Raw genomic sequence first — 17,231 nt, forward strand, 5'->3', positions numbered from 1 at the left:
TGTTATACATAATTCTGGGTCACCTCTGTGCCGCCTCGACATTGGTAATGATAGTTTCTGAAGTTCTACGTGTTCTACAACTTGCTGAAAGAAAGAGAAGAACAAAGCTCCCTTCCGAGCATGAACTTCATCCCAAATTGCTTCTCGAATGCGTCTCCTATTCTATTCGATGTCGATGTTATTCTCCACGATTAGTCTTGCACATTTTACTTCCTTTCAGATCCCATCATTCACGAAGGCATCAGGGATTTGGCGCTTTTCCCGCCACTAGAAACATTATTTTTGTCGTCGTATTTCCTGAAATATGGTTGTGTTTCGTTATGGGTATTGAGGATTATGAACCCGAAAATACACAGGGGAGGGCGGATCGTGAATCAAGTTTCGACGTTTTTAAGGTAAGCGCACATACATCGGCATCGGACGGACGGCATGGAAGGAACGGCACGGCAGCGGCGGAATTTTTATGAAGGTATCGCACATATAACATCGGAATCGCCGGACTCCGGAGGAATATGTCTTCAAGCGGTGAGGAACTAGCTTTTGTTCTGGAGGAAGAAGAGTTTCAAAAGCGAAGGAATCATAGACGAATGTGGATACATGACATATGTAAAAAAGGAAGGATTTTGGAGAATATGTTCATTTATTTCCGCACTTGATGAAGGACGAAAAAAAAAATGGTTGCTATAATTTCTGTCACTTAAATTGTACAGGGTGGGCAAATTTCGATGTTTTAGCACTACAGCTTTTAAACCAGTGGAGATAGACAAAATCTGATTCCTCATTCTCGGTCTCTTTTTTTGAGAAACTAATAAGTGTTATAGTCCTTTTTGGCCACCTTCTTTTGTTTTCGAGTTATAAGCGAAAATTGAAAAAATGGCGATTTCGAAATAAATTTATATCTCCGCTAATACTGATGATAGAGCTCTGAAATTGAAACATTATACAGGCACTTCTTTAAGTAGAATCCAGTGGCGTGCTTGCTCTTTCAGCAGGATGTTTAATTACGGAGCTATGACCCAAAGTTATGTTTTTTTAAATGGAAACACTAGATTTCTGTGCAATTTTTTGAATGCTCAATTTTTACTGATTTCAAAAATATATAACGTCATATGGTTTGTATCAATAAAAATAATAAAAAACGGTCAAGAACCTTCTTTCTCAATATTTCTATGGTTTCAACTTTCGATGAGAATAGAAAAATGTAGCATCTTATCATTACCACAGTCTCCTTTTATTAGTCCTTTCATTTCTATGCTTCTTACTCAATTTCTCCAAAATTCAAATTTTGTGAAAATTGGTAAAAAGCATAGAAAGAATGACATTGCCGGAAGGAGACTGATCTTGTTTTAGGAAGCTCTATTTTTCTGTTCTCGTCAAAAGTTGAAACCATAGAAATATTGGGAAAACAAAGGTTTTTGACCATTTTCTATTTTTTATATTGATACAAATTATATGATGTTATATATTTTTGAAATCAGTAAGAATTAAGCTTTCAGAAAATTGCACAGAAATCTGATGTTCCCATTTAAAAGAACAAAACTTTGGGTAATAGCTTCGTAATTAAAAATCCTGCTAAAAAGGCAAGCACGCCACTGGATTCCACTTGAAAAAGTGCCTGTATAATGTTTCAATTCCAGAGCTTTATCATCAGTATTAGCGGAGATATAAATTAATTTCGAAATCGCCATTTTTCCAATTTTCGCTTATAACTCGAAAACAAAAGAAGGTGGAAAAAAAATGACTACTACTCTTGTTAGTTTCTCAGAAAAAGAGACCGAGAATGGGGTATCAGATTTTGTCTATCTCCACTGGTTTAAAAGCTGTAGTGCTAAAACATCGAAATTTGCCCACCCTGTACAATTCATTATAATTTTGTACGCGCAGTATTATTTTCTCCTGAAAACTCATGCTTCTTCCGTGAATTCGTATTTCTTATGACTACCCGTACAAGCCGCTGCATGTAGTGACTTGTAAAATGACGCAGATGCCGCGGCAATCTCCGATTTGTATCGCACATATGTCGGGATCGGCCGGCACATCACGCATCGGTCGGAATTTAATTCTCGTTCCTCAATTCCGTCGGATGCGATGCGATGCGATGCCTGCCGTCCGCACATATGTGCGTTGATCCATTCAGTTCCATTGAAAGTAATTTATTCCGATCCATACCGTCCGTCCGATGCCGTTGTATGTGCGCTTACCTTTATGCGCCTATTCATATTTCGCTTCTTTATGTATCGTCCGAGGAAAGAAATGATTCGAAACAAAGTTTTATCTTGAGGTTTGGAGATATCAACTGGAAATTTATATTGTGCTGAATAGAGTCATTGTTGCTACGAGACCTACCTACTCTTGTCTCATCGGTTGAAATAATAAAATTACATTATTTTTTAGATGTGGTAAAAATTTTTTTCTCTGTCAACTCTTATTATGGCTAATTGATAATGGTTATTTTTATGAACGAAGAGAAAACGTATAGTGGTTTTTTCATTACAACACGAATTTTTAATGTAGAGGGTAAATCAATACAGGGTGTTTCATCACACACATAAGCAAAAAATATGACGATTAAATCCAAACCAAAATAAGTATCTATTTTGAATGAGAAACACATGAGTTAGGGATATTGACTTAAAATTCATATTGATATGATTTCAAGTTCGAGTAAAATAACGAAATTTTATGCCCTGAGAATTCAAGCATTTTAAGACTATCAATACGATGTATGGCCTCCACGGGCATCAATAACAGCTTGACATCTTCTTTGCATACTACACACGAGGTTGTTGAACATTTCTTGAGGAATTTGGTTCCATAAACGGGGCAGAAGCTCTCTCAGATCATTTAAGGATTCTGGGGTAGGTTGATGATTATCTAATCTTCTTTGGAGCATATCCCATGCATGTTCTATGCAATTCAAATCTGGTGAGTGCGGAGGTATTGGTAAATGTGGAATACCAATCTCCTCGCAAAAATTCTCAACTATGGCTGCACGGTGCAGTCTAGCGTTATCGTCTAGAAATTGAAAAGTTTCACCAATAGCAGCGTAAAAATTTGGTACAACATTGTCCATGACATGCTCCCTATAGTGTAAGGCGGTCATATTCCCAGGACAAATGTGTAGATCTGTGCGCCCGTTGAAATATATCCCGGCCCATACCATAACCTCGGAATGGATGGACTTCTTGGACATAGCGACGATTATGGGGTATGCGTGGGATTGTTCATACCCTTATTCTTCGAGAATCTGAAAATCGTCCATATCTGGACTCATCAGTGAAAAGGACACTACGCCATTGATCGTTCCAATTGATATGTTGCCTTGCCCATTCCAGTCTTTGACGCTTATGGTCACGTGTATATGGAACTCCTCTTAATGGACGTCTAGAACCTAGATTCACCTCTCTTAAACGTCGTCTGATGGAAACTTGGACCCCATCTGCATTTGGCATTTTTATTCCGTAGCATTCTACACGTAGGCTAGGGTTTCTTCTCGCCGAAACGGTGATGAAACGATCCTGAGCAGAAGTCGCCCACCAACACTTGGTCTTTTCAACACGTAACCTGTCTCCCTGAACCTATTCCAAATTCGAGATATCACACTTTGGCTGACTTGGAGCCTTTTCGCTACAACAACCTTAGTTAGGCCACCCTGTAGAATTCCGATAGACCTATTAGCCTCAGCGTTTGTTAATTTATGTCTTAGCATTTTCAGAAAACTCGTTTCAAATCGAAGCCGTTGATAAACTGACTTCATTTCAAAATAAGAACATTCATGAAGCATATGCAAAGAACCAAACTTCAGAAAAAAGGCGACCAGATTGACGAAATGTTTCATACTGATTTTTATTGGATCGATTCAAGTTGTTATTGAGTTTTATATGATTTTACAGCAATTTTCTCGAAGATTACATACTTTTAAAAACGATTGAATACGATATCCCTAACTCTTGTGGAGCAGTATACCGGGTGTCCCAGAGCTTTTAGGCCAGCAGATATCTCAGTTACCTGCGGAAAAAAAAATTGAAAAAAATACTTGTCGTAGGAGACCATACGCTCTTTCATGCAGCATAGCAAAATCCACCCCCTGACAAACAACCCCTGAGAAACAACCCCTAACTTTTGTTTTTCAAATGGCACCCCCATGTTTGTTTGGCTTCAACTGACAGCTCTTTTTAATTCTCAATCAATGATATATCAAAATATGTAGTTGTAAAGATAGTCACTCGATAAAATTGAATTCGTTAGTGGGTACTGTTAATTGGACTGATCGAATTAGTCCACATTGTAGAGACAAGAAAAAGTGGATGTTGAAAAAAAAGAGTCAATAAAATGTTAGAACTTTTTGTGCTTTGTTTTATTCCTACGGTATCTGGATGACAAATTGGTATCAGTCGTGATATTGTTGTTGTATATCAAAATGCAAATTTTTATTTTCCATAATTCTGCATGCCATTCTAGCTACCATGATACATCATTGAATGAGAAATGAAAAAAACTGTAAGTTGAAGCACAACAAACATGGGGGTGCCATTTGAAAAACAAAAGTTAGGGGTGGTTTCTCGGGGGTTGTTTGTCAGGGGGTGGATTTTGCTATGCTGCATGAAAGAGCGTATGGTCTCCTACGACAAGTATTTTTTTCAATTTTTTTTTCCGCAGGTAACTGAGATATTTGCTGGCCTAAAAGCTCTGGGACACCCGGTATATCAATAGTTATGGTTATTTGTTGATAAGGATTGAAATTTCCCTGATGACACCGAAATAATTGACACACACTGAAATAAAAATAATTGTTCAAGATTGAAATACCTTTGTGAGTAGTCAATAATCAAGCCAATCTACAATACTTCCACTTTCCGCCAAATATGAGAATTATATTGGCCACATTGAATTTATGAATTTTTCAATTCCCGTAACTCAGAAAAGAAACATATCTAGATGATTTTACTTGAGTCTTCATATTTCGAGCTTCTATTGTTGAGGCATCTCCACAGAAAAATGAAACACCCTGTGTAAGCAAATCATGATATCTCTCTGATATTCCGAAAAAATTCTTCCGGCTGCCAGTGAATATGAGATGAAAAATCCAGCGTCAGAGCGAGGAATACTCACGGCAATATCTTTCATAACCTGGAAGGAATCTACAGGTGCGTGAATAATACGGTCATCTCCTATTGATATTTCCCTTTTTCATCTGTCAAGCCTGGCCGTCTCTCGAATCCGACCTTTGGGCAGACTCCTGCAGGCAAGTTACGTACGATTTTCCTTTGACCGTATTTTATTTTCCTACGGATTAAGCTGCGCATCGTCAAAACAAAAATTTCTGATGGACCTCGGATCGTTTGTACGACAAGGAAACTAAGAAATTCCGCTTCCAGCGTCTCGGGTGGAAGGAGTGCCTTCGGTCGTTATTTCTGGTTATTCATGAGAAAAAAGCGGAGATGTCCAGGAAAGGAGATGGATCCTTTGATTTGGCGCCATCGTTTCACGAAGTCGGGAGAAATGTTCAGTTCTGGAATTCACTTACTTGTTGGGTGATTTTTTCGCTACAAATCTGAATTCACATGAAAGAATGTTTGATCTGATGATGTTATGATAGATTTGCTCAACTTTGATATGTTGTTATTTTCGTTATTTCGCCAGGTCTCAAGAGAATTGTTAAAATATTGGAATTTTTTAGAATTAGACTAACTATAGTATGACCTCGAAAATAATTTGGTTTTGTATTTAGTTAATTCATAATATTTTTGGCTTGGCCATTCACAATCGATAGAAAAATGGTGTTATCAATCCTGGCATCAATTTAATTGACAGAGATTTGTATAATTCGCATTTCGGCTATCTGAAAGACTATTGTAATACGTATACGTATGCAACCAGAATCCACATATTCTTGATTTTCAGGGAGTGAAACAACTGATAGAGTTGTGAGAAGAGTGAGAAATAAATATGCTATCAATGTGTTATGGAGTAAAATGGGAGTACCACATTCCATTCTATTGAGCCATGAGGACCAAACAGGGTGGGCCATCCATAACTTCCCACACCGAATTTTGAATTTTGAATTTTGAGCGTTTGTTCCATCTCAAAGATCCAAATTCGGCGTGTGAAAGTTTTTGATGGAATACTGAGTCACTCTGTATAATAATAAAGCGATGAAAAAACAATACACTCATGCAGGAAATTGAATTGCCTTTCCAACAAGGTGCTGCTCGACCCCTTTTCCCTTTTCAAAAATGAGAGCGGTTAGGGGTTGCGGCTAGAGGCGTAGTGATTTCAAACTCATTTGAACACCCTTATTTGTCCTTCATTCAACAAAATTTCTCCTGTCTGAGCGTTTTTTCGTTCTTCCATCCCAAAGCTCAAAATTCGGGGTGGAAAGTTATGGATGGTCCACCCTGTATATGGTGTTCTAGATAGGAGGAGAATTTTTTCTATCTGCAGAGAATATAGATTTTTATTATCGCCTCAGTTGTTATCAGTTAACCATCATTTACTCGAATTTGAGACAAATGTATTAAGGTATCTAGAACATAGAGGTTTGGGTATAGAGAAGTTCAAATGAACCGTTCTCAAAATTTTGTGGAGAATCCAAAAATATAATAGTAAAAACAAAGTTTGGCTCAACTTTCGTTATAATCGGAAGAACCACCTAGTACAGCAACTAAATATATTCCAGACATTTATTATGTTATGAATTTACAGAAAATACCTAATTCGGTTCTCTAGGTAGTTCTAAGGGACACTTTTCGTGGAATACAAAATAGGCAAAGCTTAAAATGGGACAACAATAAAATATTATTCTTCGTTTACGAAATTGAGGACCATTATGGAACTTTTTCCCTGAAAAATCAGTGAAATATGAATCATTCCATAGAACATTTTACGGGCTTTCGAAATCGATCCAAGGGCAAAGAGGTAGTGCCGTACAAAGTTTATCTGAGAAATGTTCATTAATTTCTCGATGTTGGTATCCAACAAAATTTCTCACCAAATTATTTATTTAACTCTGAGTCGCAGATGCTGCTGAGCAGATATGGAGCAGTAGGGCAAAATGTAAGTATTCCAAAACTGATGCCATTTGGATAGTATCAATATAAATACTCTCAAACTCACAATAAATGTTTAGATTTTGATTTTCTGTCAGATAAGAACTCTTTTAAGCATATTTATTATTATATATTAATATTTATCAAGAAATTCCACCGATGATTCAGAATCGAAAAAATTATGAAATTCCAAAGTTCAACTTAATTAAATCTATGATTGACATGGTATACAAATTTTTCTATAGGTCTTAGTAAAATTCTGATAGAGGAAGAAATTCACAGATATTATTTCCGAAGTACCTATGTAGCTCTCTCAATGGCATTTATTTCGGGAAACTTGTTCTATTCGTGTTGGAATTCCTATCTATAAACTGGCCCTTCTTCTTTATTATGAATCATTTTTTCATATTATGCTTCCAAATGAAAAACCATATGTTATCACCAGTCATAGCAAACGAGCATCAAAGGTAATGAAACGGCCCTGTTAATAAAACCGCTCTCTGGTGCCAAATTGAAATCATCAGCCACCCAACAGGCGCCGAATTTGAATAGGAGGGTGAAGTAGGCGATGTGAAGATTTAATTAACATTGACAAAGCAACGCTATGCAAATAAAATTCTGGGAAAGTGTAGATGAGACAAAGATGAAGAACATGGATTAGAGAATTAGTCAGGGGGCTATTTGCACAAGGGAAAGTGGTCGACGATATATCGCTCGTAAGTGACTAGCAGGAATAGCCAGGAAACATGTGTTAACGATGGGTATCTTCCTCGTTAAAATAACTTATGGTCAATATTGTATACGAAGAGGCATTATGAAGATGAATGGATACTTCATCCCATAATCTGTAAGATGAGTAAACGAACAGATTTGTCCAATCGATTACTTTGTTGGAAACTGTGCACGGAAAAAAATCATCAGTGGTTCAGAAAGAGTCCATTGAAATTTTTGTGGCTAAGAGTAGTTGAAAGGTGAAATATAGAGAAAAAGAATTGTGTATAGAATTTAATAATATAGATTAATTTATAGTTCAAGAAGCACTTACAGAAAATGCACCTGAAAAAGGGTGTTAAATTTGAGGATTGTGAAGATATTCAAAGAAAAATCGGGATTAAGAAAATGATTAGAAAATTGAAAATGAAGAATGAGACGAAAGGCTTCCTTCTGTTTTTCTTGCACTTCCATAAAGAATGTATGGGACAAAATTGAGTCACTTCATAAAACTTTGATTGTCCGATCAACGATTTGACAGTTAATCGATTTCTAAATGCAAAACACTGTAACCTTTTGAACAAATTGGAGAAGTAGCAATTGAGAATAATTGAATGGACGCATGAACATCATAATTTGACGCAATAATGATATTTTCAACGATCATGACTGAGTCATCGAATGAAAACAAATTGACGTTGATTTCCCGATTAAGCTTTATGAAACCCGCGGCTAGACTCATTTTCAGCCTTTGAAAGAAAGCCAGAAATATTTAATTTTCTAAAATAAGAAATGGATCGCGCCTTCACAGTAAGGCAGGTAAATAATAAATGAATTAATTCAGATGCATAACATCCGCAGATAAGTAAATCAACGAATGTTACGATCTAAATCGAACTAACAAACTACCATCGCTCGAAGTATTACCAGAATTTTCATTTCGCCGACAAAGAGTAGATGCTGACCATGGTTTCGGTCTTATTTGACCTCGTCAGAGCAACAAAACTCAATTGTCAACGAAATGCTATGAATTGCCGGCTCCTTTTATTCCATATCAGTGGCGGGTATGATGTATAAATACATCGTACCGACATCTGACAGAGAAACGGAAACCAACCCAATTCAATTTCCTAACTCTCAGAGCGAAGATAGCAGTAGGCATCCATATGCCTTATTCCCATATTGCAGATATCGTATATTACGATAATTAAGCAAGGGAAAAAGCGCGGAAAGGTTCGGATCATGGCAGTAACCGATCTGCCGCGGACATGTAAAATAAGAAATGGATCGCGCCTTCACAGTAAGGCAGGTAAATAATAAACGAATTAATTCAGATGCATAACATCCGCAGATAATTAAATCAACGAATGTTACGATCTAAATCGAACTAACAAACTACCATCGCATGGCAGATCGGTTACTGCCATGATCCGAACCTTTCCGCGCTTTTTCCCTTGCTTAATTATCGTAATATACGATATCTGCAATATGGGAATAAGGCATATGGATGCATACTGCTATCTTCGCTCTGAGAGTTAGGAAATTGAATTGGGTTGGTTCCCGTTTCTCTGTCAGATGTCGGTACGATGTATTTATACATCATACCCGCCACTGATATGGAATAAAAGGAGCCGGCAATTCATAGCATTTCGTTGACAATTGAGTTTTGTTGCTCTGACGAGGTCAAATAAGACCGAAACCATGGTAAGCATCTACTCTTTGTCGGCGAAATGAAAATTCTGGTAATACTTCGAGCGATGGTAGTTTGTTAGTTCGATTTAGATCGTAACATTCGTTGATTTAATTATCTGCGGATGTTATGCATCTGAATTAATTCGTTTATTTAATTTTCTGTTTCATGAAACAGACGAAATTTCTAATAGGTAGCTCCGACTTGAATCAAAATCTTCATTTGCCCCCCAGCAGGCTAAACCATGCGGAATTTCACTTGCTTGCCAGACTGTCGATGTTGGCATATTATATATTTCACATTTTGACATCTGAAATGATATTGATAAAAAAATTCTCACCAAACCTCCTTCAATATTGAATTGATTTCCCACCAGGCAGGTTTTCGCTTAATAATCTCCTGCTGCGTTTGAAATTGATTACTGAATGATTTTTCCCATCACATAAGAATGATTGGATATTTTTGGTATAAATTGAGTTAGGGGTAGCTGTGAGGAACTTATTCTTGATTTATAGAATTATCGTCCACCCTAAATAAAATCATGAATTAAATTGAAGATAAGAGTTCGAAAATCTTATATTAGGTATTCTGAAATAATGAACTGATAACTGACAATATTTTGAAATTATAACTTCATTAGTAATTTTCTTAAATAATTATATAATTCTGAAAAGTATTTCTTATTTTGAATGAAATAACTGAGACAGAAAAACACCGGAAAATTCTGTATCTTCACCATATTGTTTCGAATCAAAGTTTTATTTGATTTATGGTTAACAGAAGATTTTCTATTTTCTTTTTTCAAATCCTGAACTATAACTTCCTCGCAATTCTTGCTTCTAGACAATACAATTAGGAGAGCTACCCTACCGCTCCTCCTACATATTTCTTGACACACCACGCAGAAGGGTGCAGTAATACAAACTCATGTAGATGTATAGTGTAATAAATAGCTTTTATTACTTCTAATAGTACTGTGAAAGTCTATTCAAACAGATACTAGTTTATTATCTGAATTTTCGAGGAAAGCGGTATGTTTTCAACATATGTTGCGAAAAATCAAAGTTTCATTTCGGTTGAAAAGAATTCTTGTTTCAATTATAACTGAACATCTGAAAACGGGTACAAGTGCAGACTCTCCTGATGAGGAGACTAATGAAACAAATTAAAAGAGAGCGGGTTTCCCGATTCATTTCCGATCAAAGGCTCTCCTCGCAATTGAATTGGTCCAATAAAGACAGCCGACGATTCGCAGAATCGATTTGTATCATGTCAATATTTCGCTCATTTCTGTGTCCGAGGTTTTCCGGCTTTTGAAGAAAAATAGATTTACACGAACTTCCAGTCTCGATGCTACATGAGAGTGGTCTCTTAACTACGAGGATTTCTCAATAAAAGTAACCGTAGATAGAAATGTGATACACATTCTGAAAAGCAATTCTTCTAGTAATAAATCAAAATTTCATCCATCTCGGCGCAACCGTTCTCTCTTGACGAATTTTTAACTGATCCCATCTTTTTCAGGATTTTTCGAAGGTCAGCTTTCGAGTAGTTTATCTCTCAATAAAAGTGACCGTAGATAGAGATGTGATACATATTCTGGAAGCGCAAGTATTCTATTAATTAATCTGAGAATTTCATTCATCTCGGCGCAACCGTTCGGTCTTGACGAATCTTTAACTGAACTGATCTATTGATCTTTCTCAGGATTCTTCGAAGGTCAGCTGTCGAGTCGTTTATCTTTCAATAAAAGTAACCTCAGATAGAAATGTGATACATATACTGAAAGAGCAACTATTCAAATAATTAATCTGAGAATTTCATCCCTCTCGGCGCAACAGTTCGGTCTTGACGAATTTTTAACTTAACCCATCTTTTGATCTTTTTCAGGATATTTCGAAGGTCAGCTGTCGAGTCGTTTATCTTTCAATAAAAGCGACCGTAGATAGAAATGTGATGCATAATCTCAAAGAGCAAGTATTTCATTAATTAATCTGAGAATTTCATCCATCTCAGCACAACCGTTCGGTCTTGACTAATTTTTAACTGAACCCATCTTTTTCATTCTTTTTTGAAGATCAGCTTTCGAGTTGTTCATCTCTCAATAAAAGTAATCCCGTATAGAAATGTGATACATATTCTGAAAGAGCAACTCTTCTTATAATAAATATGTGAATTTCATCCATCTCAGCTAGGGAATGCAATCTCGGTGCGAGATCGCGAATGCGGTATCCGCGAGATTAGAAAATTACGATCTCGCAGGATCCCGGTATTTTCGAGATCTCGGTAGTTCTGAAGAAATTCAAAAAGTGGTTGAAATTTCTTGGTTGTGAATATGAGGTTGATTAATAAAATATTACTTAGAAGAAAAAACTTTATTCTTAAATACATAAAAAACAACTCATTATCCTTTTTTCAATAAAAACTAAAACAATAATAATAACATAATCAATGAAAAAATTCATGAGTGATTTTGGAAATAACTCCTCAAAATACAAAGATTGCTCAGGGTGTTGTCTGATAACCTGCACCTGATATCTGTTGCTATGTACCCAGCAGCTGAAAATGCCCTTTCTGCTTCCACACTAGTTGGCATCAGTGTGGAAAATCAATTATATGCAAATTCTGAAAATATACCCCTTGCTCCTCCACACTCATAAAGGGACATCTCTTTCTTTAGAAGAGACTCTAATCTGTCCAAGCTGCTACTGGCTGTATTCATAACAGGATTTTTAGATGCCTTCAGAGTCTCTTCTAATTCTTCTTGTAGAGTTTTATTCAATTTTTCAGAGAAAGAAAATTCTTCGTTTCCTGACGGTAATGACGGTAAAGTCTCATCGCCAGAAGTTGAGGGTAGGTTTGATGATGTTTCAATTTGTTTAGGATATAATCTTTCAATTATATTTTTTATTTCTTTCCGGACAATGTATTTGCTGGGCAATTGAAGAGTTTCATTGTCTCTTAATAGATCCAATTCATCTTGATAATTATTTGGATTTTTCAAATATAACAGCGCTGCGGTTGCATTTATTCGACGCTCGGAGATACGCCTCTTCATTGAAGCGACCAACTTTTCTGAGAGTGGAGTTTTCAGACATTCTAACTTTCGAATCATGAAACGTAATGTGTGTTCGGCACTCACTAAGTCAGTATCTCGACGGCACAATACCTCAACTGTCAATTTCACTGGCTGAAATGTGTTTTCTAAATCGACAAGGACAGCATGCTCTTCATCCGTGAAGAAATAGTCCGAATTATAACTGAGTGAAACGTCAATCAGGGTCTTAGCTACACACTGCTTTACTTTATTGTAAGTACTTATCATGTCGCACAGGCTAGACCAACGAGTTTTACAGTCAAGAACCAGTTGAATTGTTTTGCCAAACTCCTGTTGAATATAATTTTGAAGAATATCGTCTGCCGTGGTCTGCCGTTGACACATTTACTACTTCGGCCCAATCCCGCCGATCTCGATCGGGATCTCGTTATTATTCTGCTGCGGGATTGATCTCGAAAAATCACACGAGATCTCGCGAGATCGGGATCCCGCGGGATCGGGATTGCATTCCCTAATCTCAGCCCAAACGTTGGTCTTGACGAATTTTTAACTCAACCCATCTTTTTCAGGATTTTTCAAAGGTTAGATTTCGAGTCGTTTATCTCTAAATAAAAGTAACCTTAGATAGAAATGTGATACATATTCTGAAAGAGCAACTCTTCTAGTAATAAATCTGGGAATTTCATCCATCTAGAAGCAACCGTTTGTTCTTGACAATTTTTCAACTGAATCCAGCTTTTTCAGGATTTTTCGATGGTCAGGTTTCGAGTCGGTTTTCTCTTACTAAGATAAATGAATTTATGATGCTAAATGTTTGACTACATTTTTGTACCAATATTTATTTTCAGTACTTATCTGATAATTCTCTTATGTTCAGTTGTAAATCATACGAATATGGCTCTCAAGAGTTCAACCAACATTTATTCCCTCATAAGTATTTCCAAACTTACCCTGTTCTAGCGAAATTAGCAATGAATATAATAAATGACTCTGCTAATGCTAATTCTGCTCTACTGTAATTCCTTGGAAAGTGGTTGAATCCATCCACCAATGGAGCACCAAAAAGATAAGGCAGTTCCTCTCCATGGACCGTACCCATCCTCTGAAATAAGATGAACAGATTATTACTCTCAGATCGATCAGGTGTGTTTTATTCAAGAAGTTGACCTAAGTTGCTTGCAGTGCACGTCAATTCAAAATATTCCCAATGAATCTGTAGAAAATATGATAACATAAAACTCGATTTGGTGGCCACAGGATAACATATAATAAGTGATAGAAAACAATGAAATATATTCTTTGTAACAAGGAAAATTGTTCTTTGAAATGTGATCATTCGAGTTTTCATGCCTGTCATTTGAAAACATTCAAGGATAATTTGTCTGTTTTCTGTTACTCGAAAAAAATTGTTTTGATTTCTTTAAAATGAAGTGAAGTGCCTACCAGTCTAGCTAATATATTCGACCCTGTGTTTGAAAACTAAAAAAGTCGAAGTATAGAAAATATATTTTGATACACTTTTTATTCATTCTGCGAATTCGTATGATTTTGTTTTTGATGTATTCATCGAAATTCTGGCTCCTATGCAGCACGCATATACGCCGGATATGTATTTATAAACATGCAATCAAATTTCCATAAATTTAACCTCGACAATTCGTGAATATTCATCGTTTTAATCATGTCAAATTTACCTGTTCCGCCTATGATGGGCCTCGATAATTGGCACGTTGCAATATTGTGTTTATCGATATATATTTTGTATTTGAACCGTCCTAATTTCATTTCGTTCATAACGTCCCATTTTCGTCGCTCCCTTGTTGAACTAGGTCCACCAGGAAAATTGGAAATGGCAACAGGAAATAAAAATGGTTATCAAACGATCTATCTCGATTCAATCATCTTTTATTGAATGGCTCTGTTCGCGATTGCGAGAAACGTTTATGGATTTATGTCCTCATCAGAAATTTATTTTGCGTTCCTGGCTGTGAAAGGGAACCGGAGGGTGTAGGTACGTAGGTATTGAGTTTGCCTATAGTACCTTCATATTGAGTATCCTACTACTACATAAATTCGTAACCTCTGCAAGAATTCAGTACTTGAAGAGTCATTTACTGTGAACTTTCAATATGCAAAGAGTTTTGTAGTGAACTATTTGAAAATTGAATTTCAGGACTTCCTCGAGCATTGGATTATGAAATAGCTCTTCGGGAAATGACATCTTGGTTATCAGGACGAATCTGTTTGCAATAAATTGAAAAAAAAAAGGAATTAAATTATGAAATATTCGAACTGGTGAATTTTTGCTATTCATAATAAAAATTCAGTCAATAGATTATTTTCAAAATAGAAGTTAACTCTACTGCGTTGTTTAATAGAAATTAAGTTTATTCAATATTGTTTGAGCGAAGAATACGTTGCATGTTTCTATTTCACCTCAGAAGATGTTGAAAACAATTATGACTTGTTGCGCAATGAAGAATAATATTCAAATAATACACTGCGCAAAAATATTAACGTTACTTGAGAGTTTCTTCGTTGAGACAACGGTTTGCAACCGCTCGCCTCCTTCAAATTCAGCTTGAGCAAACTCATGAGGTGCAAATTAGCACTCAGACAATAAGAAATCGCCTCAGAGAATATGATTTAAGGCCTCGTGTCGCGGCAAGAGACCCAGCTCTTACCCCAGCCCATCGAAGGGCGCGTTTGGATTTTGCGAGAGAGCATATCCATTGGGAAGAGGCCGATTGGGAAAGAGTTCTCTTCACAGATGAGTCTAGATTCTGCCTCTACCATTGTGATCGACGTTGTATACAGACGTCCACATGAAAGATATGCTCAGTGCAATTTCCTGAATACTACTGGTTTCGGGGAAGGATCGATTATGGTATGGGGTGGAATATCTTTGACTGCTCGCACAGACCTAGTGGTCGTTGATAATGGAGTTATGAATGCTGATAAGTATATAAGGAACATTCTTGAAGAGCATGTAGTGCCATTTGCACCATATATTGGTGAAAATTTCATTTTTATGGACGATAATGCCAGACCCCCATCGTGCGCGCATCGTTCAGGAGTACCTTGAAGAGGTTGAAGTCTCTCGAATGGAATGGCCAGCAAGAAGTCCAGATCTCAATCCGATTGAGCAGGTTTGGGACAACCTCAATACAAGGCTGAGAAATTCAGAAAATCATCCAGCTACTCTTAATGACTTAGGAATCCAACTCGGAGAAATCTGGGAAGGATTAGATCAGAATATTTTAAGATCAGTCATTTTGAGTATGAACCGTCGTTGCCGAGCTGTAATTAACGCAAGGGGTGGAAATACCAAGTATTAAATCACTTATCAGCATTTCAGTATTTTGAAAATTGTTCATTTCTCTTCTTTCACATAAGATTCGGTGAAATCCTGAATTTTTCTTCCATTTAATGTGTCTTGTTTCATTCAAAACCTTCTCGAGAGAACATAAAAAATAAGTTATAAAGTCAATGTAGAGTTAACTTTCATTAAAATTGAGATTTTCAGAATGTGCGTTAATTTTTTTGCGCAGTGTATAACTACACAGAGACCAAGGATTTCAACAGAAGACATTGTTGTAAGTACATTATTCCTTGAGCCCACGTTTTTAAGGATTTTCGATGCGGCAAAAATAACCCCACCTCAAGCTACAGAGGGTGGAAATTTTTAATTAAAAAGTTTCGGTTCCCATTCGACGTGTCTTCTCATGCACGAGGCTTTAAGTTACAAATTTTCGAGAAGTTATATCCGGTCGACCTGGCGGTCGCTTTTGTGGGTGATTCCTCAGGAATTATGGGACGGAATGAGTAGGCCATTGGGAGAGCTTCACGGGAATAAGATGGAATACACTAAGCGTAAGTGCAAGGCATGATCTTCCTGGATATTTCGTATTCCAAACCCTTATGGCAGTGGGAATAAAACATAACTTTGTTTTCGATATCAAAAGGGAATATTTCATGACAGAGTAAATCGCAGAAGGTTTTTCCATTTTCAAATATGAAAATATCTAACCTGCCGTTTGGATGAAATTGATGCTCCGAGAAGCTTAAGCCTGTTTCCAGCTGATGGCTTGAGTCTAAGTAGGTACTGGCATGTTTACTATGAACATGAATTGTACCTCTGAAGACAATGTTGTATATAGGAGAGGTGAATTTTTCTTCGAAGAATACCAAAATTAATGTTGAGGTAGAAAGCCAAGACAACATTCTGTAGGCATCAGGAAAAAAATTTCATACATAGATATGTGATATCTGTCAATGACTGGAATAGTATCTGTACATTATTTTCACTATAATAAGTTACTACGATTAACCGTGTTTGGTATTTCGCTTTCACGATAGATTCTTCGGGTAGATGGAGGTTTATATGCAGATTGAGATATTTTAAAAATAGACTTTTCGAGGACAAAAGAAATACTTATCTTCTTAACCAATTTATTCCGATTCGTCCATGGTGAATTGATATAGACATTTCAATTTTTTATATTGACCTATGTTCTCGGAAAAAAATTCTGGATATTCTTCCCTTGATTTCTCTTTAATTTTTGATGGTAATAACGAATTCAGCTGGCAATCACACATATCAGCTTTGATTTTCATATCCAGTATGTATGCATTTATTATCGTTAATTAATTAATTTCGTTATCAGATTCAAACAGAACATTTTAATGGCAACAAAATTCCCTTCAGAATAACAAACTAAAT

General features: G+C 36.5%; 1 protein-coding gene across 1 annotated transcript in view; it reads right to left on the reverse strand.

Moving 5' to 3' along the window:
* Positions 1-17,231, reverse strand: part of LOC123311928 (neuroligin-4, X-linked-like) — a 190,780-nt gene that overhangs the window by 43,646 nt on the left and 129,903 nt on the right. The window contains exon 5 of the mRNA XM_044896060.1: positions 13,459-13,610. Coding sequence (XP_044751995.1) covers positions 13,459-13,610 — 152 coding nt within the window. The remainder of the gene's footprint in view (positions 1-13,458; positions 13,611-17,231) is intronic.

This window comes from Coccinella septempunctata, chromosome 4 (assembly GCF_907165205.1).
Source record: "Coccinella septempunctata chromosome 4, icCocSept1.1, whole genome shotgun sequence".
NCBI classification, from domain to species: domain Eukaryota; kingdom Metazoa; phylum Arthropoda; class Insecta; order Coleoptera; family Coccinellidae; genus Coccinella; species Coccinella septempunctata.